This window comes from Tyto alba, unplaced genomic scaffold, assembly GCF_018691265.1.
Source record: "Tyto alba isolate M040663 unplaced genomic scaffold, T.alba_DEE_v4.0 Super-Scaffold_27, whole genome shotgun sequence".
In the NCBI taxonomy this organism is placed as follows: domain Eukaryota; kingdom Metazoa; phylum Chordata; class Aves; order Strigiformes; family Tytonidae; genus Tyto; species Tyto alba.
The window spans coordinates 6,430,560-6,454,904 of NW_024881301.1; the positions used below are offsets into that span (position 1 = coordinate 6,430,560).

The window sequence follows — 24,345 nt, forward strand, 5'->3', positions numbered from 1 at the left end:
ACACTAGCAACATTTAGTTTGTGAAAGTGCTTTTGCATAAGGGACCAGTCAAATCAAAATCAGCAACTTTTCCTTACCTATTAATATTCTGGCACGTTCTATCACTTTTGTCTTGATATGAATCAAGTCGTGCTCCTATAAAGGGCTGACAAGGTCTGGCGGTAAACATGCTATACTTTTTTATTCCTGTACTCTTCTTCCATATGACATATGGATTTATTCTCTTCTACTCAAATGCTGCTTTACAAGTTCGTGCAGTCTGTGATACAAATTTTAATTTAGACAGTTTCTGTATGTTTAGATCTCACAGGATAACAAGAGATGCTTTAGCACCTCACACATTGAGAAGGGAATATGGCATTCCATTACTAGGGCCAGAAAACATCATGACCAGATAATGGTTTAAAAGAAAATAGGTGCAAAATTTGCACAGGTCAGATTTGCAAATATCATATCAAATAAAATGGGGGAGAATGAAGGGAAGGTGTACAAAAATTAGAGAGTTGTGTTTAATTGTAAGTTACTGTTTCAGCAACAGAAAGGTGGGTCTGGGTGACAACCTGAGCGGTGCTCTGACACTGTTTAAAAGTATGGTTACACCCGCTGTGGGCTTCGTTTGAACTCTCCCAGTTTTAAAGTTGCTTAAACTGGGTATGTGTCAACCCAGCTGAGATAACTCAATTGAGAAAAGAAAATCCAAGTAGACAGGCCATTGGTGCTTGGGTTTTTACTACATAAATACCTGAAAAGGAATTTCTAAATTCACTATGACACAGACATAATACTGGTGGAAAAGGGGAATAATCAGTTTATTTCAGTCACTAAGTCAAAACAAAAGTATATTGACAGTGAATTCATGGTATAAAGAGGCTTTAAAGTCACTAGCCAACGGTGAGAGGAAGATTCCCTTTTCCACACTGTGCTGAAGACCAGCTGTTGCCCTGTCCCTCGAGGACCCCCAGCTCTGAGAAAAGCCTAGCTTGAATAAGTTTTGTAGGGTGTCAAGCCCTACCTCTAGCCCCACGTGAGAATTGGCACTCAGCACGCCCGTGGCAACACAGAAACTTCGGGTCATGCAATAGGGATGGAAAAAGTAAACAAGATAGAATCCATACAGTACAGAAACAAGGTGGAAAGTGCATTTTGTACAACAGAGTCTCAATAGATTACATTTTTGTTTGTTAAACTGTAAGGACTCAGGTTTTTTCTTCCTTTTTTTCTTAATGGAATGTTTAAGGAGCCTTCTCAGCCAGACCCTGTTGCCATAAACCAATCATCCTTCCTTGCATTTCTAGACTTCATCCAGCCCAGTGTGACTTCCAGCCTGAACTTTTAGTTAAAAATAAATTTTTATTGGAAGATTATGAATGGACGTGGGATTTCAGGAACTCTATATCCAATACAGCATTCATTTATGCTCCATTATATAGTACTAAAAACACTGTATAAAGTGAAAACTTTCACTTACACAGACCTACAACACCTATAAACAAGGCTTTGTGGTCTCACAGGGATCTTTCTTTGGAAGTTCCTTTCTTGAGTTACTGGCTTGGTCCTTCTAATTTTCCCTCACCTTCTAAATTTCCCCTTTCTTGATGTAGAATTTGTGGCCCCAGCTGAGAAGGACTTAGAACTAACTTAAGTTATCAGCCTGGATGGAAAGAGCCCTTTCCCTCCATAGAAGATAAACATTATGCCACTAACATGCTGGCTTGCTTGTTGTCAGTTGTCAGTTCACAGAAGCGACCAGACAACTGCGAGAGCAACTATAAGCAGCTACCGCTGTGCCTCACAGACCAGCCAATTTGTTTCAAGTGCCTTCATCACCACAGAAGCAAAGACAAACATAAACCAAAACACAGCTAAATAAAACATTAATATATCTCCTGGCAACTTACCTCCAGCACATTTTAAAAGACCCTTAAAACCTTTATGCAGTGCAATGCAATTTATTACCTGCCTCTCTCCAAGCGGTCTGACAATGTAGCTCTTCTATATTTTTGGAAGCAAAAATGCTCCAGCTGCTTGTCACTGAAAATAATGATGATTCATAAAGTCTTGACTTTTAATTTGCCAAGCACTAAAAGCGTGCTTTCTTACAAAGATGATGACTCAGGTTTTCTCTGGTTTGTTTTGTAAAAGGAGCGATCAGGAAACAAATCGTGGCCTCAGCAACAAAAATATTGGTTTTGTAAAAGAGAAAAAAAAAAAAAGAAGTCAGGTGAATAACGGCAAATACCTGTGGGGAAAAAAGAAAATATGGGTGTACGTCAGAAACATGCTTTCAATTGGCACCATGGAACTTTGTGAGGCGGCTGGCTTGATGCTGCCTTCACGTTTCACAACGTGTCGGTAGTAGCTGTTGCTTTGATATGCGCAACTACCACTAACATTTCATAATATGACAATCTAAGAGGTGAAATAGCTTTTGTGTTTTAAAATTCATTAAGAACAGCTGCAACTTAGTGCTGATGGATACATCATTGCTTTCCTAAATCAATGTCTCCTTTGTTGAGTTATATAAAGCCATTTCATTGCCACGTAGACAGGAGATGCTAATCTAAAAGAGAAAAATTTATAATAAAAGAGATTTAAAATCTATTATAGCACATTATATGTCATCATCACCTGTCCCTAGTATCAAGAAGTAATGAAACAACTAGAAATATCATATACACAAGTAAAAGAGTAAAATAAAAATGGAATTAGCATTTTGAAGTGACAGTTCTGAAATGCTAAAAAAGCTTATCTCAAAACTGCATGTTTCTGGGTGGGAGAAGGATTTCTAGGACATGCTTTTTCCCTAAGTGAATTTTCCAATAGTCCCAATTGTTACTTGCCTTCTAGTTCTGTAGTGTCAGTATGGATTTCTCATACCGATTTCCATTTAGCCTGTCTCTACAGCAAAAATATCTTGTGTTTAGAAAACATATTAACACATTTTAAGAACATGTTTATTGCATTTAAACTAACGATAAAAGCGTACATGGAGAAAAATCTGTTTTCTTAAAAAGATGCCACATGGTCAGCCATAGGGTTAACCGACAAGCTTGTTTTAAGCACTGGTTTTTTTAAATCTTTTCTAGAGGCCTAGAGAGCCCAGGGAGCAAACGAGCCCAGTGGATTTTCTTCACTTCTTGGCTTTGGGGGGATATTCCAGTTTAGTTCCTAGTGAAGCTTCATGATGAAACACCTACTAAGAAACACCAAACCAGGCAGGCTTAGGTGTCTGTAAGTGAAATAACCCCTTACAGAGGCTACAGGAGAAGTAGCCCGTGTCAGTCTGAAGGAGAATCAGGCCGCAGAGAGCGTTAGCACAATAGTCGGATTGTCAGGGAGCGTGGTTCTGGCAAGCTCTGTGCTTGCCAGGAGTGAGACCAGGGGCCAGGGGGAAGAGTAGCTTAAAAAAGAAATGAGGAAAGGCCTGAAACTATTTGGTAACGTGGTTACAAGCATTACCTTTATTGTAAACCAACTGACTCGTGGAGAAGGTTTTTTGGTTTTGTTTTTTAACCTGGCATGTTATTCTGTGGCATATGAACTGATCTCCAGGTATACACAAGGAAGGACAATCCAGTCCAGGGTTGCAGCCTTAGTGGGGCAGGTGTGTTATTAGTGTTCTGTAAGTATTACATCTTCTTTACTGACAGCAGTAATGAAACATATTCTCCAAGTGTGGACAGGACCTATATTAGAATCAGCCTCCAACCTTGAGTCCTAGGGGAGAATGCTGTCTATGCCTATGCAGACCTCTCGACAGGATAAAACTCTGATTAGTGACATGGAGGGTGGAGCGGATGTAAGTTTAATGTTATTATGCCAACTTGTATTAGACAACCTTGTGCAACTCTGGCAGTTTCGGAATGCAATTCGATTACCTCGTCTAACCTGAGAGGTTGAACAATAGGATTTAAACTACTGGAATATAATTGACTAGGCTAAATTTTATCTTTAGGAATGTAGACAGACAAATTAACATATATATATGCAAATAACATATATATACACATATACACACACATATAAACATATAGGTTATACAGGTATATATACCTTATGGGAGTGTCTTCCCACTTATGGGCACCTGCAGCACTCTAAACACCTCGCTTGCTACTCTCTGAATTCCCCCTGGCTGCTGAAGTGCATCCCATTGATGTGTGTAATATGGATGCTCCATATACATTTTTCCCCTCCGACCTCACTGCCAGTTCTTTATGTCCTTTATACTTACTATTAGTATACTGGGCTCCATATTCATCTCCAAGTCTGTCAACATAGTTCACCTCCTGTAATCAGGAAACGGTGATTAAATGAACATCCAAGTACAGAAGCTGTCAACCTGGTGTTCATCTTTGTTAAAGTTAAAAAACCCAAATGTTCAATTACCTTTTGCACTCATACAGCTTTGAAAAGCTCTTCTTAAAAAAAAAAAAAAAAAAAAAGAAAAAAAAGAAAGTGGCTTCATCTCTTCTACAATCTTAAAACAGAATCAAAGGTCAATGCCAATCATGTAATTTTTAGCACGTATGGGAACAGGAAAGGAAAAAAAAAAGATCTCTGTTGAAAAGGTGTATGCTGCAAGCCCTACAGTTCTGTCTTCTAGGGTGGGTTGTTCTAGCTCCTAAAAGGAACTTGTCTGGGGCATTTAGATTTTAACCACAATAAGGTCTTGCTACTTTTAGCTATCTGTTTTGGCATCTGGTCCATCATGGGAAGACCTTTGAGACTGTTTCAGGATTGGGTTGTAGATAGAATATAAGGGGGGATGGGGGGTGGGGGTGGGGAAGGGAGTTGTTTATATCCACTTTACGTGCATAGGGGAAAAAAAAAATGTCCAGATTATATATATGTCATCAACCTAAAAGGGAACATAATCCACTCTGAAACTACAGAGTGAGCACAACTTTAGTGCATGCAGCAACTTTGACCTCCGTGTAATTACCCCAGGCTTACATCAATATAACAGTGCCGGGTTTCTTTTCAATTATTTTCTGGGAGTAGGAGGCTCTCTTCCTGGAACGCTTATTTGCTTCGAATTGGCCTAATTTGCTCAAGAGGTTTGCTCATCTCTTTGGGATGCCGTATTTGCCGGGACGGCGAGGGCTGGGGCTGCCCCGGACGCCCCGTCCGTGGCCGCCGGCCTCTGCCCCGGGGCTCAGCACCGGGCTCAGCACCGGGCTCAGCACCGGGCTCAGCACCGGGCTCAGCACCGGCCCCCCCGCAGGCAACCACCGCGGCGGGGGCCCGGCGCTGAGCAATTACCCACGGCTGAGTAAGCAGCAAATGTGGTAACTCAGGCCAGCAGCTCTGCAATTAAGGCTATAATTTCAGGTGTAGCCAGTAGTCGTAATGAATATTTATTTCAACGTGCAAAAGAGGAGAAATCGCCCGGCCAGGCGGCCCGGGGAGGTTTAGTGGGGTGATTTGGTTTGTGTTGTGCGGGTGGTGCCAGCGGGGAGCTGGTGAGGCACGGCCGCCTCGTCCCCTCTTGTCCCTCCCGTCGCGGGTGGAACAGGCTCCCTCGCCCGCGGTGTGGGGCCGCAGGGCTTATGCCCCCACCCTGCCCGAGCCCAGCCCTGCAAAGGACCCTTCCCAGGGAAGGAAGGGTAAGGAGAGTGCAGCGAGGCGGCTGGCTCCGGTGCCGCTGGGTACGGCTTCCCCGGGGGTGGGGGGGCGCAGAGCCGGCGGAGGGCAGGGCCGAGGCTCCGCAGCCCCCCCCCCCCCCCCCCCCCGGGCTGCTCGGGGGCTCCCGTCTCCGAAATCCCCCCCCGAGCGACCTCGCGGGGTCCGGCTCTGTACTCCCGGGCTCTCCGGCGTGGGCTACGGGGGTCCCTTTGGGTTTTGTCCCGTTGCTGAAGGGGGTAGCAGAGGAAGAAGCCGGGCTCTCTGGGAGACGGGGGGGGGTGGGTGCCCAGGGCCCTCCGGCTGCCCTAAACTCTGCAGCCCCAGCGAGCTAGAAGGTGGCCAGGGGCGCCCGTCAGCCCCCGAATCCTTGTTTCTCCCTCGCCGGGGCTCCCGCAAGCCCGGCGAGCGCCGCGGCTCCCAGCCGGCGTTTCCCGGGCGGATTCCGAGCCGCGCGGATGCAAAGCCCTCGGCGTCCGTCTCCTCCCGAGCCCCTCGACCAAAATCCAGGCGCCCGGTTAAAGGTGCGGCGGTCCCGCAGGCGGGGAACCGGGTCTGCCCCGGCGGCATCCCGTCGAGGGCTGAGCCGTGCTGCCGGGCAAGCACAGCCCGAGTTTTTTGGGTGTTGGTTTTTTTTGGTTGGTGGTTTTGGTCGTTGTTTTTTTTTTAGTTGTTGTTGTTTTTGTTTTGGTTTGGTGTTGGTTTTTTTTTTTTTTTTCCGTTTTAGGTTGTGGGCGTTTTTTGGTTGGTTGGTTTTTGTTTATTTTTTTTTTCTTTTTTCTATGTTTGTTTATAAGTTACTGTGAAATGAGGACGTGCGAGAGGGTTGAGGAGGTGCGAGGCGTGCCGAGCTCCGTGCCAGCTGCTTGGTGGCGGTCCGTCCCTAACGAAAAGAGCCGCTACACGCGCGGAGTGCCTTTTTTTTTTTTTTTTTTTTTCGGGGATGGGGAGGCGGGACAGGCGCCGGGAGCGGGGGGGAACGGCCGGGCCGGGCCGGGGCGGATGCCGGCCCGGCGGTTCCCCCCCGCTCCCGGCGCCCATCTCCGTTGCTCGACGGGACGCACCCGAGGTGAGCGGCGGGCGCGGTAAGTACCGCTCCCTTCCCCGCGGTACCCCCCTCGGCGCGGCTTTGCCTCCTCCTCCCCATCCATCCCAACCCCTCCCGCCCCTTCTCCGCCGCCGCCACTGGGAGCGCGGCCCCTTTAAGAGCCCGGCTTTGCCTCCCGGTAGCTGAAGGTCATTAAAACACAAAAGCGCTCCGGCGCTGCGGTCCAATATAGCGCATGCGCCCTGCCCGAGGACTGGCAGGGAGACGGCAATATGGCGAGAATGCCTGGCAGCGGCGGCGGCGGCGGAGAGTGGAGCGGCGGCGGGGGAGGCGGCGGCGGCGGCGGCGGCGGGAACAATGCGGGGGACCGGCCGCCCGGCCGCGGCGTCGCCCCCCGCCCGCACCGCTACTGCAGCGCCGGCGAGGAGGAGGAGGGCGAGGAGGAGGATGAGATCCAGGAGGTGCAGATAACGGGGGACGAGGAGGAGGAGGAGGAGGACGGAGCCGATGGGGGGCTGCTGCTGGACGAGGAGGAGGAAGAGGAGATGGGTCTAGAGTGGGACGGCGAGGAGGAGACGGAGCCGCTGCCGCCCGCCCCGGGCCGTACGGCGGGCGGCGGTGGCAGCGGCGTCGGGGCTGCCCCGGGGGGCGCCACGGGGGCTGCCCCGGGGGGCGGCGGCGGCGGCCCCGGGGGGGCGGCGGAGGACGCGGAGCTGGAGGCGGCCCTGCTGCTGCAGCGGCCGGAGCGGGCGCGGCTGAGCGAGAACACGCGGCTGGCCACCCGCTACGCCGTGCGCATCTTCCGCGAGTACCTGAGCGAGAAGGCGCAGAGCCCCGACTTCGAGACGATGGACAAGGGGGCGCTCTGCCGGGTCCTGCGCTCCTTCTACGCCGAGGCGCGCTCCAAGAGCGGGCAGCTCTACTCCAAGTCCTCCCTCATCAGCATCCGCAGCTCCCTCAACCGCTACCTCAACGAGCCGCCCTACTGCCGCACCCTCGACCTCACCAAGGACCCCGAGCTCCGCGCCGCCAACCTCACCCTGGCCGCCGTCATCCGCAAGCTGGAGGAGCAGGGCGCCGGGCCGGTGGTGCAGAAGCAGGCCATCACCCGTGCCGACCTCCGCAAGCTCTACACCTGCAGCGTCTTCAGCACCCAGAGCCCCTTCGGGCTCCTCAACAAGGTCTGGTTCGAGACCTGCATGTACTTCTGCACCCGGGGCCGGGAGAACCAGCGGGAGCTGGAGGAGGACTCCTTTGGGCTGGCTGTGGACGAGGACGGACGCAAGTTTGTCTACTTCAAGGCGTTGGGGCCCTACCACAAATCCCGCTCGTCCTCCTGGAGCAAGAAGCGGGCGGAGAGCAGCGACGAGGAGAACCTGCCCCGCATGTACGAGACTGGCACCGAGTTCTGCCCCTACGCCAGTTTCGTCAAGTACCTCTCCAAGCGCAACCCCCTCTGCAAGGCCTTCTTCCAGCGCCCGCGGGACCACTGCAGCGAGGGTGACATCACCTGGTACGAGAACAAGGCCATCGGCAAGAACCTCCTGGGCACCCGCATGCAGATGCTCTCCAAGGCGGCCAAGCTCTCCAAGACCTACACCAACCACTGCATCGGCGCCGTCTCCATCGCCACCCTCAACAGCATTGCCGGCATCGGCACCAAGCTGGGGGGGCCGCAGCCGCCGCACCACCACCCCCCTCCCCACCACCACCACCACCACCTCCTCCACCACCCCGCTGGCGGGGGCTGCTACACCCCTGCTGCCCTCAACGGCGGGCCGCGGCCCCGGCCGCCCGCCGCCAACCCCTACGTGCTGCCCAAAGACGGTGACGCCGCACCGGTGAAGGCAGAAGCGGCCGCGGTGGCCCCGGCCAAGCGGGCCCTCTACGAGGCAGTGTTCCCGGCGGGGGCCGCGGCCGGCGGCGATGCCTGCGGGCCCTCTGCCTCCCCCAAAAGACTCTGCCGCCGCCCCGCTGAGCCCCTGGACGCCGCCGCGCCCGCCGTGGTGGTGGTCTCAGTGAAACACGACCCCCTGCCTCACCTCCTCCCCGAAGCCAATGGGCACAGAAGCACCACCTCACCCACAGTAGTTTCACCTGCTATTGTTTCCCCCACACAGGTAACCGGAGGGAAAAAAAAAAAAAAAAAAATGGTGGCAACCCCACACCCCATCCCACATAGCCCCCCCCCATTGCACCCCTCCTTTCTTCCCCATCTCCACCAAGGCTGGGCACCGATGCACACTGCCAGCCCTCGGGGTGGCTCCTGGGATGACTCCCACCGTTCAGGCACCCAAGGAGTTGGGATGCGAGTTACCCAAATTCCTTGCCCCCGACTTCACCCCCCCAAGTCCAGTGGCTGCTCGCTGCGTGACTGTGGGTCGGACTTGCGAGGTGCCCAGGTGCTGCCTTGCTCCCCCTCAGTGGCAGCACCAATAACTCAGCCCTGCAGGCTCCCCCTTTCCCTCCTTTATTTTTTTTTTTTCTCCCCTTTTTTTTTTTCTTCCTCTTTTTTCGGGAGATGCGAATTATGGAAGTCGGGCCAAAATGGTAGATAAGGGCATCAGGTATCATTAGTGTGTGTGGTGTTCTTGATGTGCTAATGAACTATTTGAATAACCTCAAATGCAGGAAACAGCTGGGAGAATACTCAATTACACACTAGTAATGAGGGTGTAATTTTAAACTTCAGAAGTTAACAAGAGGGTTAATATGGCAATTGCATTCATCTTGTATTTGTTTATTTAAAATAGCTCTGTTTCCTGGCAGTGATCCTCTTCTTTTTTTCCCTTTTTTTTTTTTTTTTTTTTTAATAAGGCACAGTGGCTTTAGTTGTGTTAGTTACCATAGTGGCGAAATATACAGAAAGAGCACAATTAAACAGGTTTAGGTGCAACTTAACTGTGGAACGAGCCCAAGTGCATTAGATGTGTTTCACTGAGGTAAACCGGTCTTGTCAAAACCTCTGTTGAGCTGTGCCTTAACGCGAGCCTTGCGACCCCCCCGCGCTGTGTGCTGGCACCTGCTGGTGCCTGCTCCCCGGCCCCTCCGAAAGTACTTTTGGGTGCTTGCGCGCTGGAGCTAAATTACTTCAATTAAAGACTCGCCGCGCTTCTGCAGTTGGCTTGAAGTTTGGAAGTCATTCTAACTAAATCTCTAAAGCGTGCGCGGTTAGGTTGTGCCCCATAAAATACCGTCTTTCAGGCAAGAACTTCACTGCTGGCTGCCCCATGCGATTACAAAACCCCTCTGACATTCTTGTGTCAAGTAATAACAGGGATCGCAGCCGTCGGCCGGAGAGCGCAGCGCTGGGTGAGCGCAGGTATATGACATGCCTGAGCTGTTTCCCAAGTGGAAATACCAGTTCTGGACAGACTGACCCTTTCAAAGAGTTTGCCAGCTAATCAACCAGCCTGAAGGCTAATTGGGGGGGGGGGGGAGGGGGGGGGGGGAGGAGGGAGATGGGGGCTTCCAGTGAATGCCTGCATAAGTGTCTATGTTCTTTAAAATACCTGTGACCTCTCCTTTCTAGCAGGGTGTTGTGTTGGTTTTTTTTTTTTTTTTTTTTTTTGGACCACTTCAGTGGAGTACTGTAGTTTGATCTCCTGCTGTGTGTATCTGGTGTCTCTGAATGGCTTAGAGGCTTGATTATGTGCAGATAATGTTTTTGTTCTAGCTCATTATTTCAGGTATAAGCTAATGCCCTTCCACTGTGTTTAACCCTAGACTCCTCTTTCCCTCGCTTTTAATGACCTTGAAAGTAATTTTGAAACTTCAGGCATAGTTCAGCATTTTTAGAGCAGCAGTGCACGTGAGTGCGGGAAGGGGAAGAGGGAACCGGGCAGAGCAGTTCTGATCCAGTTAGCAGTAACAGAGTACTCTTGTCTTTAACCTGTTAAATGAGGTGCCTTGGTGCCTTCGGTCATCAGGCTGGAGAGCTTGATCTCTACCACGGCCCACAAATCTCTTCACACTTGCATAAAGCTTCGGCGAGGAGAAATCCAGCTGCTGTGAGTGTTTGTTGCAGAGCTGCTCTTCCTACGTGAAGCATTTGGAGCTGTAATTCTCATTAGTGGCAGGCTATGGGGGGAAAGGGAGAAATATCTAAAATAGATGATAGAGTACACAGGCGTGTGTGGTTCTCTTAAGTGTATCAAGAAAGAAAATGAGCAATCAGCAAGGATACTAAGCAGTGTGCGTTTTCTCAGTAATTATATGGAAATGTTCATCTCCATTCACAATTTAATGAGCTAAACAAGCTGCCCAGCCACTTTTGTAGCTGAATCTTGCCTTTGCTACAGAACTCGTTAATTTAAGTCTTTAGAAGAAGGAAAAGTGTCTTTTTTTTTTTTAATCACCAATTCTTCTCATGTCAGTTTTAACTTATGCACTACTTCTGGGATGTGACAAAATGAAAAAATACTGGCTGTGAAATAGATTTCCTCGAAAGAATGTTAATGCTAAACTTTTTCTCCCTAGCCTCCTTTTATATAGTTACGCTAATCGAGGTCCAGGGCATTTCCTGGGGAAATTAATGACTGGTTGGGGTTAATGGCCCAAGGCACTGCCTCAAGCCATCGACTCTCCCAGCCGGTCATTAATCCCCAGGAAATGCCCCGGCCCTCAATCGTTATTGCTTAATTATAAACAAAGACTTTCTAAGCTTTTTTTACTCAATGCATCTCATCAAGTAATGTGACACTAAATTCCACTGTTGACAAATGTTACTGATTCCTTGAAAACACGAAGGTCATAAGTTTGTGGTTTATTGGTTGTCTTTGTGATTATTCTTTGAGGGGACAGATTCTGCTGCCCTCATGGACTTGTGCAGTACTCTGGTGAAAAACTGTTGGTGTGATGAGTGGGCTTCTTAGCATCTTCATACTGTGTGCACACATGCTCTTATAACATCGAGAGCGTTAAGCAAGGTATGGAAAAGGTTAAATGAAGGCACCAAGTGGGATATCTTCAATTTGCACTGACTACAAACTTTAAATGTAATAATCTGAGGAAGGATGTTAATTTTAGGCTTTTCTATTGTGGTTGCTCCCATCTTTTGTTTTAGCCTCAAGATGTCTTTTCAATGCTGGGTTTGTAGGAGCCTCCTCCAGAGCTAGGGAAAGGTATGTTAAATGTCCATCTTGATCCAACTGTTGCTTTAGGTTGCAGCCTTGAGAGCAGCATTTATAGAGTGTATTTTAAGTATACAGCACTGTGCCATCATGGCACAACTTTCTTTTTAGTCCTTATTTGCTCTGAAGTGCAGCAATTTTCCTGCCACTGACAGCAGTACTTCAGTTCAAGTTGATGACAGAGGGATATAATTTGGCTGTTGTTCATCTCTCGTGTTACTGAAAGATGAACAATAGCTGAAGTTTAAGCTTTTGATTCTACAGTGTGGTGGTAGCTGTTGAGATTTATAAATCTGGTACATGCTGAACTTACTACAGTAGTAATACTCAAAAATAGGTCTAGCAAAACAGATTGGCTTCCATGGGTGAAGAGAGTTTCTTGTCACTTGAAAATGCTTCTGTTACGTTGATTCTCTAACTCAGTTGGGTTTCTCTGGGCTGCTTCTGAAGAGTTTCGTCAGCTATTAAGATATCTACCAAACACTCAGTCATTAAATCATGACTCACGTGCATTTGTCTTGGCTGTTCTGAGGAATCCTTAAACAGTTTTTCCTCCTGCTTTAAATCCAGAGCTGCCCTTTTTGTTTTCTGTTGATCTGGCACATGTCTTTCTGTTGCCTTATGTTCTGTTTGAAGGGCTTACTCTGACCAGAACCAGAAATCTAGTTCTGGCTGCAGGTTTTGCAAAAGAAGGCAAAACAGTAGCACACAAAGAATATGAGTAGGCAGCAGGCACAACTGGGAACAAATCAAAATAACTAATAAGTTAGTCTAACTCTTTTTAGTCTTTGTTTCTGGAGGTGGATAAGAATCTTTCTGCTTGATCTTTGATCTGGGAACGTTCTGCACTTCCATAAAACAGCCACAAAAAAGGCTTCTGTTCTGTACAGATGTTTGTAGTACTCTGACCAGAATCATGCTAGGTGCTTTGAGGAGAGCTCCACAGATGGCTTCAGGGAAGGATGCTTAGGATGGTGGTGTTAGGGTGTTAGGCTTTAGTTCTATACAGATAATAGATGGGGCAATATCCCCATCTTAAAGGCTTAAAGTACAGAAGCTATTAAGACTGATGACTGCTAAATACCTTGTTAGTTCTTGTGGCAGTACTTCTGTTGATCTGGTTTCAGAGGTTAGTACTGGCTGCCCCACTGCTGTCTAGTTAGTGCCCTTCTCTTTGATTAATGGATTATCCCAGGTTGCAAGAAAATCCAAGATTTGTTTGCTGTCTCTTTTTAAAAGAGACACTGATGTTAAAATCTTAAACTCTGAGTGTTAGAGGAACTTACACCTACAGCTAAAGAAACTGTGCCTGCCTTGAGGGCTACTGTTTCTTGGTGGTTGTGTTGTGGTTTGTTTTTTTGTTGCTTTTCTTTTCTTTTCTTTTTTTTTTTTTTTTAATGGGAATGATTTTCAACTTCTACTAAGTTACCAATGTGGAAAGTGATTAACTGTAGAAGGGACCTTGTACCTCCGATAGTCATCAAAATTGCTCTTAAATCCTCAGGAGGTGGGGGGCAGGGTAGCAGAGGTGTCAAATATGATCCCCAAAGACAGCTTTTGTCTCAGTCTCTGTAGCAAAACAAATGAATCCTGGCTGTTACTGTCTTTGGTGGAAGCCAGTGCTTGTAACTGAATGCTTCTAAAGGTTGTTGAGCAGAGATGGGGTTTTTCTGAAGACAGTAGGATATCCCAGGTTGTGTTCCTTATAACTAACATGAAGTTTGATAGGCATGTAAATGTTTCCCAAGATGAGTGTGAGAAAAGCAAAACAGAGGTCAGACTTAATGATTTCATATGAAACTTTGGGGGCAGTATGTAGACTGAAAGGAATGAAGGGAACTTTTTCCTTTTCTAGACTGAAGTTGGTCCATTTTGGATCAGCTGTTGGGGAGGGAGTTGATTTAAGGGGACTCAGGAGAGTATTTTGCAGAAGATCCAGGAATGGTGTTTCAATGCACACATTTAGAATTGTGGTTGTGGAGTTTAAAGTCCAGTACTGTCTTTGTAGGTCCTCTTAGTTGCACTGGCACAATATATTGGAGGTATTAAATTCTGTAGCTATTTCAGATGGTGATTTCCTCCACTATCACTTTAATTTTCAAAATGTTTTTACTTTTTAGAAATTAAGCTCCTTTTATTTAGTTGCCTCATGTGAGCTAGTTGGAGAACTTGCTTGGTCCAGCCTTCGGTGATGCTAAGAATGCAAGAGGTGATCCATTTTGTATAACTCAAATGAATATGACCTTTTCAGTACAACTAGGAAGAAAAAAACAGAATCATTGAAGCACTGCTGTATTTTGACACTTTCAAAAATTCTACAGAATCTGAAATGACTGTGTTGGTACTCTTCCTCTGTGCATGTCAAACATAAAATGCACAAACTTAAAGGCAGCAGAGAGCTTTTTTTTTTTTAACAAAGTCTTCTGTGATTATCCTGTAAAAGATTTCCTATTGCCCACTGCTCTCCTTCTAGAGAGCAAGAGATCAGAAACTGTTCAGTCTAATTGGTGAGTCTGTATGACAGTGAGCTGCCTTATTTCATGTATGGTGTAGAAATAAATGAGTGCTTAAACCCTTTGAAACACACCACTACTGCAGAAGCCAAAGGCTGTAATTAAATTGAATGTGGGGTTGTATTGTCTTGTGCCCTTGGCTATAAACTTGATAACAGACCATGGTACACCCACTATTGTGTTAGAAGCTGGAACCTAATTAGTGATGTTGTAGATTTTCAGTCACTTTCGAAGCCCTTCTGTTCTTCTTTTTCCCCGTGTCCTTTCTTATTATTTTGCTTTTCTGTTTCTGAAGCAATAAATGCACCCTTCTTTTCAGAAGGAAATCGTTAAGGGCATGTAGCCAAATATGTATGTGCAAGATAATTTTTTATCATATTTTGGATTCAAGGGACAAGTGTTGCTAACTGCATTTTATCTGATGTAGAAGAGATTTATTAGTGTTGTGATAGTAAAAATATATAATCATGTTTCCAGGGAACGCTTTCAAAGTCTCTTCTGGGCACTTGAGGGGGAGAGTAAGGAAGGGATTGGAACTTCTTATAATACCTTGATCTAAAAGTAACATTGGAAGATGTATGATTGAATTCTGTTCTGGTTGTTTTTTAGGGATTATCCACAAGGAAAAATGGCTCTTCCAGGCTTTTAGAAATTCATGTGCTTTTGCACTCAGCCAGTTTTAGTTAGCTGATCTGAAAACCTTCAGACTTACTAAGGACTTAATCCCTAATGAGGGCAGGTGCCTTTGATGTGTTCTTAATGCCATTTTTAGTTTGGGGAAATATTCAAAGTTGTAGTATACAGATGCAGTATATACATTTCCAGTAAATTCTTAGTTAATTGATATCTGTAATTATTGTATGCATCTGTACACTTCTGTAGCTAGGACAGATCATTTTAATTAAATTGAAATTGAGTGAAATTTTTAAGCCCTATTCACTTTACCAGTGTATGAAAACATCTTTTTCACTGTATGCTTAGGGCACATCCACTCTGTATAACGTGGTCCTGTGCATAGACACTAGAGCTAGCACCTGCTCAGGACTTCAGCTTGCTTCATGTACTCGCCTGACTGGTGCACTGTGCTGATGTCATATGGTACTTAAACTGGTGTAGTGTAGCTTGAATAGTGCATTGTCATGTAGCTTTTGCCAAGGGGTAATCACTTCTCTTCGAACAGTAGCACCAGCAGTGTGAAACTGGTGCTTCTCCTGTAATACTGTCATGGTTTTCTGCTGAGGAGCAACAGGAGTCCAGGAAGACAGAGCCGATATGATCTGCAGGGAGGAATGGACTATAAATCCCTTGGTGGAGCTTCCCTAAGGTCGGAGTAAGAGATTTGCGTGTAGCTTTCTTGGTAGTGGGGGTAGCTAGTTTGTTTGGTAGGTGCTGTTCAGGTAACACAGGCTAGAGCGCTTGTCCTTGCAGGAGGAGGAGGAGGAGAGCAGAAAGCTCTTTATGGGAAGTGAGGTGTGAGGATGAATTTTAGCTTTCCTTCTGTTTTCTTACCCCAAAGATCTTGTGGAGGTGTTGGGGTGATTTCTGAGCTGGGCTTCTCTCTAGCACAGTGCTTCATTTCACTCCTCAAAGTACCCAGGAGCTGGGTCTGATGGTGCTGTCATTTGTTTTAGGTTTGGGGTTGGGTGTTTGGTTTTTTTTTTTTTTGATATGGGGAGTGGGAGAAGGAGGAGCCTGTGTGGTTGGGACTCTTGTGCTTGGTAGCTCTAATGCAGGAGCCACAGCTTTCAGGCTTCCCTGCAAATTGGTGCCTGTATACGCTGTTACTACTTTTGCATTTGTCTGTCAGAAATGTAATGGATAAATGAATGACTTCTCTGAAATGCCGCTGTATTTTAAGTACCTCTTTCTACGTGTGTCTGTTTATGTATGTTTAAAGCTAAGTATTACTGGAGAAATTTCAAGAGCAATTTCTCAACACCCTTCAGCTGAATCCTGAGTTTTTACTCACTGCAGCGATATATATATAGCTGCCTCTTTTGCTGCTGCTGCTTTTCGTCCATATGTTTCTAGCAGGCTTCAAAAGTGGTGAGGAGAGGTTGGTCTGGAGCAAGGACAGCATACTGTGTCTGGTTCTTTTACTTCGAGTTATTAAGATCCAGTGTAGTCATCCTGAGCACTTAACTCTGATCCAGGGTTACCTGTGCTTGCCTTGCCAGCGTGAGCTCTTGTTTCACGGGTGAGGTGTCTGCAGTTCCCCCAAAGGAACAGCATCGAAACTCTCAGGTGCAATAGGAAATCATCAATGGTTAATTACCAAGCATCCTCTAGCTTAAAACTCCTCTGGAGAAGCAGCAGCGGAAGCATGTGGTGTGTCTGGCCGACACAAGGGTGGGAACACGAGGTGTGTGGGTTTAGAATGAAAGAAAAGGGGAAATCCACTCGTGTTGCCCTCCTCACCTCAGTTCTGCTTGGGCTGGGTTCAAACTGTTTTCTCCTTGTGCCTGAAGTGTGGGGAAGAGGAGCAAGGAAAGTGAAGTGAGCTTAAATAGTTTCATTCCTTCGTCACTTCTTATGAGGGCTGGCTGTTACCTGTGACATGCCTGACAAATTCCTGCCCTCATATTGAAATTGCTCCATTCAGAAATATATGTGAGTTGTCCTAAGTGCTGTAATTAACCCATATAGTTTTGATGCCAAATTAGGAGGACCTAACTGAGAGAGTTACATGGAGAAGTTGGAAAGTATAAATGGGAACACAGATGCCATGACAGACAAACCTGCAGCTGTAGTACAAATGGTGCGGGAATGTTGGATGAGGAGGGAATCTGCTTGAATTGGTTGCCTTTTTGTGGGTTTCTCAGTGCTTCTAATAGTTTTATGACTAGCAGCGCTCACATGAAGGGTGCTTGTGTGCTCTTCCTCCTCATATCAGATATGACAGTGATACGGCTGCAGTTGTTTATCACAGGAGTTAGCTAGCAGATTACTACAGACCATGCTTGTGGTGATTGGGAGATGATGCTTTGTGTAGGTTTTTATCAAGTTTATCAGTGCAAGTTTCCATATTGGGTTTAGAAAACATGTTGTATTTTTCCTGTTATCATAATACTAGTTTATGGAAGCTCTCCCTAGACCGTTGCAAGACTAGGCTCACATTTCTACTTGATTCTTTTAAATGCCTTTTTTTTGTGTGTATGTGGGAGGATGAAAGTAATAAGATACTCTAAGCATGTGTTTTTTTTTTTTCAAATAACCAGTTCAAAAAGAACAATTTAGCCTTTTAGTATATTTTATACTTTTTCTTGCCTTTTATTTTGGTAATGTTGAAGTATGTATCTTGCTGATTATTTCTCATTGAAAATACAGTTGCTCTGAAAAAAACTTTCTCTCTCTCTGAAAGTGCACGCTAATCAGTGACTGGCAAACTTGGGAGTGGGAAAGTGACTGTTCTTGGAGGCAAAAGGGATAATCTAAACCTCTGTGGTCCATGAAGCCACATGAGAACTAAGTTCTCTCAAACTGACTGATATTGGTAGGAATATGATTTCTTTCCAGCACAAACACTTGAAAATTTTATATTCTTTAGCAGGGATGTCGATGCAAATCCCCCAGCCTTTGACTCTGGTTCTTTTGCCCAAGTACTGTTTGAAACTAAAATAGGCAGAGTGGGACTAACATGGTTTAAGTGTCAGGTTTAAACGGCTTCAAAATAGGCTTTCTGAAGTTGCTGCTAATCCAAAGCAGTACGGGTAACAGTTACCATTTGATTTTTAAAAAGCAGAAACAACTTTAATATCCTGTCAGAACTTTGTAGTTTTGCCTTCCTTTTGGGGTATTTGACACTCTTCTAAAGCAGCCTTATTTCTGGTTTTATCTCTTTAGAAGTCTTTGCAAGTTACCGTTTTTTATTTATTTTTAAATGCATCTATTTTTGAAATGGACCTGCATTTGCCAGCTGTTTTCAAATAAAACACTGTGAGACTTTTTGATATCTCTCAAGTAGGTCCTGTAAGCTGTTCTGTCACTTTTAGTCATTGAAAAGTATCAGAAGTAAGGAATGTCAAAAAAAAAGCTAAGGAAGAGCTAGGTTTATTGTAACTAGCAAGTGCAAATGTGTCAAAATGGGTATCGAGTTTAAAATGTACAGTGACTCAGTACTAACCTTGGTATTAATTGAAATGCAAGTTCATTGGTGTATGGAAGTAGCATTACACTACTATGTAAATGGCAAAAGTATACCTATGGTACAGAGGAGGATAATTCAACACTTTAAAAAAAAAAGTTTACTATGGCAATTCATTAGGAAACGATTCCTCATGCCTGTGCTGAAGTGAAACTTTAACTAGTCAGTTTTCCTCACTATGGTATATTCACTTCCAAACTGCTAATAGATATATTCGAGATCATTGATATAACAGTAGGCTAGATTTGCAGTACAAGATAATGATATGGTAGTAATTGTTGCTGTCATTTAAAGTGTATGGCAGACACTTTCAGAAGCTGATGTGTGTTGTTTTAACTGTTGAGAGATACCAAAGCATCAGGTTAAATCCATATCTTACCAGGAAAAGATACAACAGCTGATAAATAATTTTTTATTTTTTTTTTTTTTTAAGATTTCACAAAGCTCATGTGCAAATTTTTGCTAAAAAGCAAAACAACCCCCTGCCCTTTCCTTCTGTTCTTGGTAACTTGGCTGAATATTCGAACTTATTAAGGCATTTCTTTTTCTGTAAAGTGCTGGCCTGATTCCACTGGACACTTTTTTTGCTACAGGGTTATAATCTTACCAGTGTTAGTTGCTGTAAAATGCTCTGGTGTGGTGTTTTCCTGGCAGTCTTCCGTGAAGATTTCCAGGGACAGGGCTGCAACAACTACCCGACCACCTTAACCTTTGAAGCAGCAGCCCCTTGCTCGGCACATGGGGTGGCCAAGTCCCCCGTGGCCCCGTCCTTCCCGCAGGGAGCTGGTTTGGGCTCCAGCACAGACAAACGCTGCTGCTCGAGCAGCGTGCTGGGCACCGCTGCCAGCAGCCCACGGCTCTGGGCTCCTTGGGTCTCCAGGTTGTCCTCCAAAAAAGGAAACTAATACTGTAAGGAAAAGCTAAGTTGTCCCCTTCGTACCCCTGGTTTACCAGCCTATTTGGAGGTCGGGAAGCAGGGGTTAAATAACTCTGCTTGGAAGATTTTGAAGGCAGAAGGTAAGAATCTTGTGAGAAGAAAAAGATCTTGGAAAAATTTGAAATCGAAAATGAGTAGAGGGAAAGCAGGGCGAGAAAACCTTACCAACTATCTTGTTGCAACATGTCAGTCTGGAAACTAGATTATACCAGTGTGCTTCTGCTGGATTAGTTTGATGGATTCAAGGGGTGGGAAATAATGCTTCTGTTTGAAGAGGTGCTAAAACTGGAGGAGGAAATTAGGATTAAAAAAAAATCCTTCTCTCCTAACACTAAATAAATGTAGTAGGCACTGAAGCAAGATTTGATCAAGGAAAAGATAGACCCAGAGGATCTTGCTACTTTAAAGTTGAAATGCCAGAGGAAAATGTAAAAGAACAGTGAAGTGTGGAGGGGAAGTCTTGGTTTTCTTCAACTTTCAAATTAGTGAAAAGAAAATTAGTATGATGTAGATTAAGTACAGTGTATTCTTGCTTCTTACAGAAATGCAAATGTAAAGATTTTTTTCCTTAACCTTAAAAAGAGTGACATTTAAACCAGTAGTTTCCTATAGAGTTCTGTTTCAGAGTAAGCATTGGTTCTTGGGTATGTATCCCAAAAGAAATCCACTATCAGTGCTGTGATAAAATGGCCTCAAAAGCGTTGTTTGTTTTTATGTCTAGTGGACAATGAACTAGTTTCCTTAAGATACTTGAAACACTCCTTGTAAACTAAAGTGTCTGGATCAATTTTTCATTCATATATTCGTAAAACTTGTAGGAAGTTGTGAATACATGTTTTCGATCAATGTATCTATATAAACGAGTTACCTACTCCATTAATCTTTGAGCTACTTCATAAAATTCCCAAGAACCACCCCAGTGGGTTCCTGCTTTCAAAGACAGTTTCATCCCACCCCGATGCCAAACAAGGCGAGAACAGCCCCGCCGAGTGATGAGGGACACGTGGGGGATTTACAGGGTCTAAAGGAGAGGAGAGAGTTGGAGAGTCTTGGTTTTGCCATGTTTATCTGACTCGCAGTTTCCTAGTGGAATACTAGGATTGCTGAATTCCTTGAAGAGCTGTCTGCATCCAAAATGACTTGTGTATGCTACTCTATTCTGTATGTTAATGCTTGGATTTTTGCTGTGTAGTCAGTTCATGTTATATATGACAACCTTAAATGCCTCAGTGGGGTGCTTAATCAAATCATATTTTTTTCCCTAAGGAAACAAGCGTAGGGTCATAGAACTGAGAAGTCAGTAACTTCTCATTTCTGGTGGTAGATGGCTGGATACTAGCTTTCAGGGACCCATTCTTGAGAAGTTAAGCTGCTATCATACTGTACTCTACTTTTTTCATAAATATATTTTAAACTTCTCTACAAGCTCTTTTTAGATCTCGTCTACCGAGTTTCTGCCTATGCATCTTAATGGGTAGGAGACCTCAGATCAGTGTTACAGCATCTGCTTCCATGCTTTGTATATGCAGCTATATCTAGGTATGTGGTTATGCACTTTATAAGAAACTTATTCAAGGAGAAATGTTCGTCTATCAGCAATATCTACTTGTTGGCAATGGTAGGGGGATGCTCTGAGCACTGTCGTAAAAGCAGTAGTGTTGTGTTTTGGAGACCCTGTGAAATATGCTGCTTTTGTTGTGACTTCGAAATTAAAGCTTTATGTTTTACCATGGAAAAAAGTACGAGAGAAGTGGCCACGGCAACACAAAGCCTGCATGGAGCGAGGAGCACGTTGCCTGCGAGCCAGTGGGACGGTACCATGGGTGTTAAGAAGTTGTGCTTCAAGAGATGGGAGATGGCAGTGTTGGAGAGGATTTACTGGATGATTAAAGGCTCTGAGGAGGAGATGGGCTGGGTGACTGAGGAAGCTGGTAAGAGATGTTAATCTGGCTGCAATGTCAATCTAGCTCAAAAGAGGGTGGGGGAAGAAAGTCCTCATCTGTACTAACGGAAAGTCGTTAGCTGTTCTTAAAGCAGGTTTTTTGGTGACTTATGTGAAATTTAGTGGCCTCAGTCAGATCCTATCGGACAAGTATCCTCACAGCAGAGGCGGCCACCAGAACTGAAACTCATTGCCACTCCTGTTGGCAGCCTGAGTGGTGGGGTGAGGGGGAAGAGCTGCCCTCGACCCAGAGGTGAGCTCCTGCCCCTCAGGGTGGGCTGACAGCCATCTGGGGGGAAGCTCGCTCTGCCGGTGGGGCATTTGCTGTCTGGATGGTCTGTTGGGCTGTGAATGCGATGTTAGCTAGAAGTAGCAGACTCCTGTACCAATTTAAATCAAAAAACAAGACTAATGGCCAAATTCGTACCCTCTGTGTTTTTCACTAATCATGAAAAATAGCAGCAGTTTGCTACTCCATCCTCCTGGCTTTACCCTCTTCTTCATATAACTGTGCTGACTTTTACTGATGGCTTCTTGTGTCTAATCATTTCTTAATGAAGAAGGCGAGTATATTTTATTTTATCCTTCATGGGCTTCTTTTTGTCACTTGTTCCTGTTTCCCTCCACTCCAGGCAAAAATTATTTCCAGCTGAGAGGGGCTGGATGCATGTCACTCCAGAGCAATTGTAAATGACCCTACAGCTTTGCTTGCAAAAAGCAGAACATATTTCCCCTCAGAGCACACCCCCTTTTCTCACCTAGAATGCATGCAAGAAAGGTCATACGGGGCCAGACTCGAGGGGTGTCTGTTCCTGTACCCCATCCCCACATCAGTGGCCAGGAGCAGGTGGCTGTAGAAGAGAATAGGAATGGGCAAGTAGGTGACGTTTCTCATGTGCATCTTATAAAGGTGTTTGCCAGGTCTCACTCTGAGTTGTAAGTGACGTGACAGAAGGACGTTAATCATTAAAAAGCATATACTAATGCAGTCACGTTGGGTCTGTGGGATGAACGGACCCCTTTGCATTTTCCTCTCAAACTGTTTTGATGGGAATGTTGATTACAGACAAGGTAAACTTGTTTGTACTTCATTCATTAATAACAAACTATAAACTGCCCTGCCTCCCCTCCCCACAGGCAAGGCACTTGAGGAGATGCCAGGCAATTAAAGTACTTAAGACAGTAATTATAGTCAAATATACAACAAAAATAAAATCACTGCACATGATTTTTTTTATGCTTGGTTTTGTTCTCTGCATTTATTAAACCACAATTCTTGCCTCACGATTGAACAGGAATCTCTCAACTGGTAATACCAAAGTGTGTGTTAAGTTTGCTTAGGTTCAACTGGGTATTTAATAATCTCCTTGATGGACTTACTATTGAATTTTTCACATCTCTGAAACTTCTGCTTTTTAGGTGGATCTTGGCATATAAAGCCAGTGCATCTGTGAGTCTTAGCACTGATGAGTAGGGAGGTAATACCAATGCTCTCTTGAAACTTTTCCTTTCTTGCTTTTCTTGCTAGTTTTCTCACTGTGCAAGGAGTAACATCTCTCTGGTTACTGTGATGTTTAGGAGGGGAAGACTGAATTAGGCCAAAGCGTTCAGTTAATAATCCATAGTTGGCTTCAAATAATTAAATATAGGTGATGCATTTTAAACTTCAGAAATAAATGTCCACAAACTTGACTTGTTTTGAACCTATTTAATGAGTTAGCATCCTGTAGTATAAACTTGTGTGTATGCCAGCTCAACGTATTTTTAAGTGAAATTCTTGGTGACTTCAATATTCCAGATAAAATACACTTTAAAAAGACAGAAACTTAGCTGTAATGAGATCCAGGTGGTGTGCATAAACCTTTCACATTACATTACATAATTAAGTTGGTAAGTAATGTATGGGGAAAAGTTCTTGTTGCTTATTCTTTTGTACTGGAGTTTTACAAGGCTATATAAATACTGTAAGTATTTAATGGGGGAAATACAGGATTAAAAGCAAACAGCAGATGAAGTATGGTACAAAAATTTCATAAACCAAATGTGTAATATTACCCTTTCAGTATTTAATATTAAATGACTGAAACTTGACAGTATTCTGAATGTTACCTACATTAAAACAGGCCTTATAAGAACAATCTTCAATTGATTAGTTTGATTAGCGTGACTAGTTTAAAGGTAGATCACTTTATGCTGGATGATATCAGAGCATGGATTCCTTCTGAGTAATGTTTTCACCGGTCTTTTTATTTAGTAAAAATCTACATTGCTGTAGTATTCAAAGCAGGGTACAGGCTCATGGACTTCTTACCATAACTTAACAACCTGTTCTCATTTTTAACAAACTGTAATTACACAAAACAGAAACATAACATAAACTACATCTTCATTTATTTTGACGGTAGAGCATGGGAGAGGAATGTGGGAAGGCATTCTTCGTGCCACCATTAGTTTAGCTGGCTACCTTGCAGTTGTTTCATAAACATCCTAGAAAGCTCCTGAAAATACTGAATGTGGAATGTGCCAAAAATGGTTAAAATTCAAGACTTGGTCCTCTGACAGACAAGCCCTGGCGAATCTTAGCTTGATGTTTCTGCCCTCGGCTGCCCTCCTCCTTTGCGGAAAGCTTTTGCTCCCTTGCAGAGTCAGCAAAAAGAACCATGTGCCTGTGCTTCAGCAGCTACAGCAAACCCTGGTCAAGGAAGTATTATTATTTTTGGGTGCTGTCACCGTCACCAGCAATTCGAGTTGCTGTGTTTGTCCTGTGGACTGGAACATGGGAAGCATGGGCATGCGGTCTGTTCTACCAGCTCTGCTATGGGGGTGGTAGCCTTGGGGAGAGGAGTGGTAAAAAAAGAGCAGTCCTAAATTGCACAGCTGTTTGCTGCATGATGGTGAGTCTGAGCCCTCAGCTATCCTCATTTAAAGGGAATGAATGGTCAGGCAGGTATCATAATGTATTTAAAGCTTAGGCAGTTGTTCTTGTGAAGAGTGTAATTTACAATAA

General features: G+C 44.9%; 1 protein-coding gene across 4 annotated transcripts in view; it reads left to right on the top strand.

Annotated features, from left to right (window-relative positions):
* The window catches only part of KCTD1 (potassium channel tetramerization domain containing 1), a 104,188-nt gene that overhangs the window by 26,924 nt on the left and 52,919 nt on the right, over positions 1–24,345 (top strand). The window contains exon 1 of one of the 4 annotated variants that reach the window (XM_042798191.1): positions 6,602–6,707. The exons of 1 other annotated variant lie outside the window; for it this stretch is intronic. Coding sequence is in view for 1 of the 3 variants with exons in the window: in XM_042798190.1 (XP_042654124.1) it covers positions 6,943–8,790 (1,848 nt within the window). In the remaining 2 variants the exon portion in view is untranslated. Of the gene's footprint in view, positions 1–6,601; positions 6,708–6,884; positions 8,791–24,345 lie in introns of those variants that run through there. 2 more of the 4 variants (XM_042798192.1, XM_042798190.1) reach the window with 2 other exon arrangements.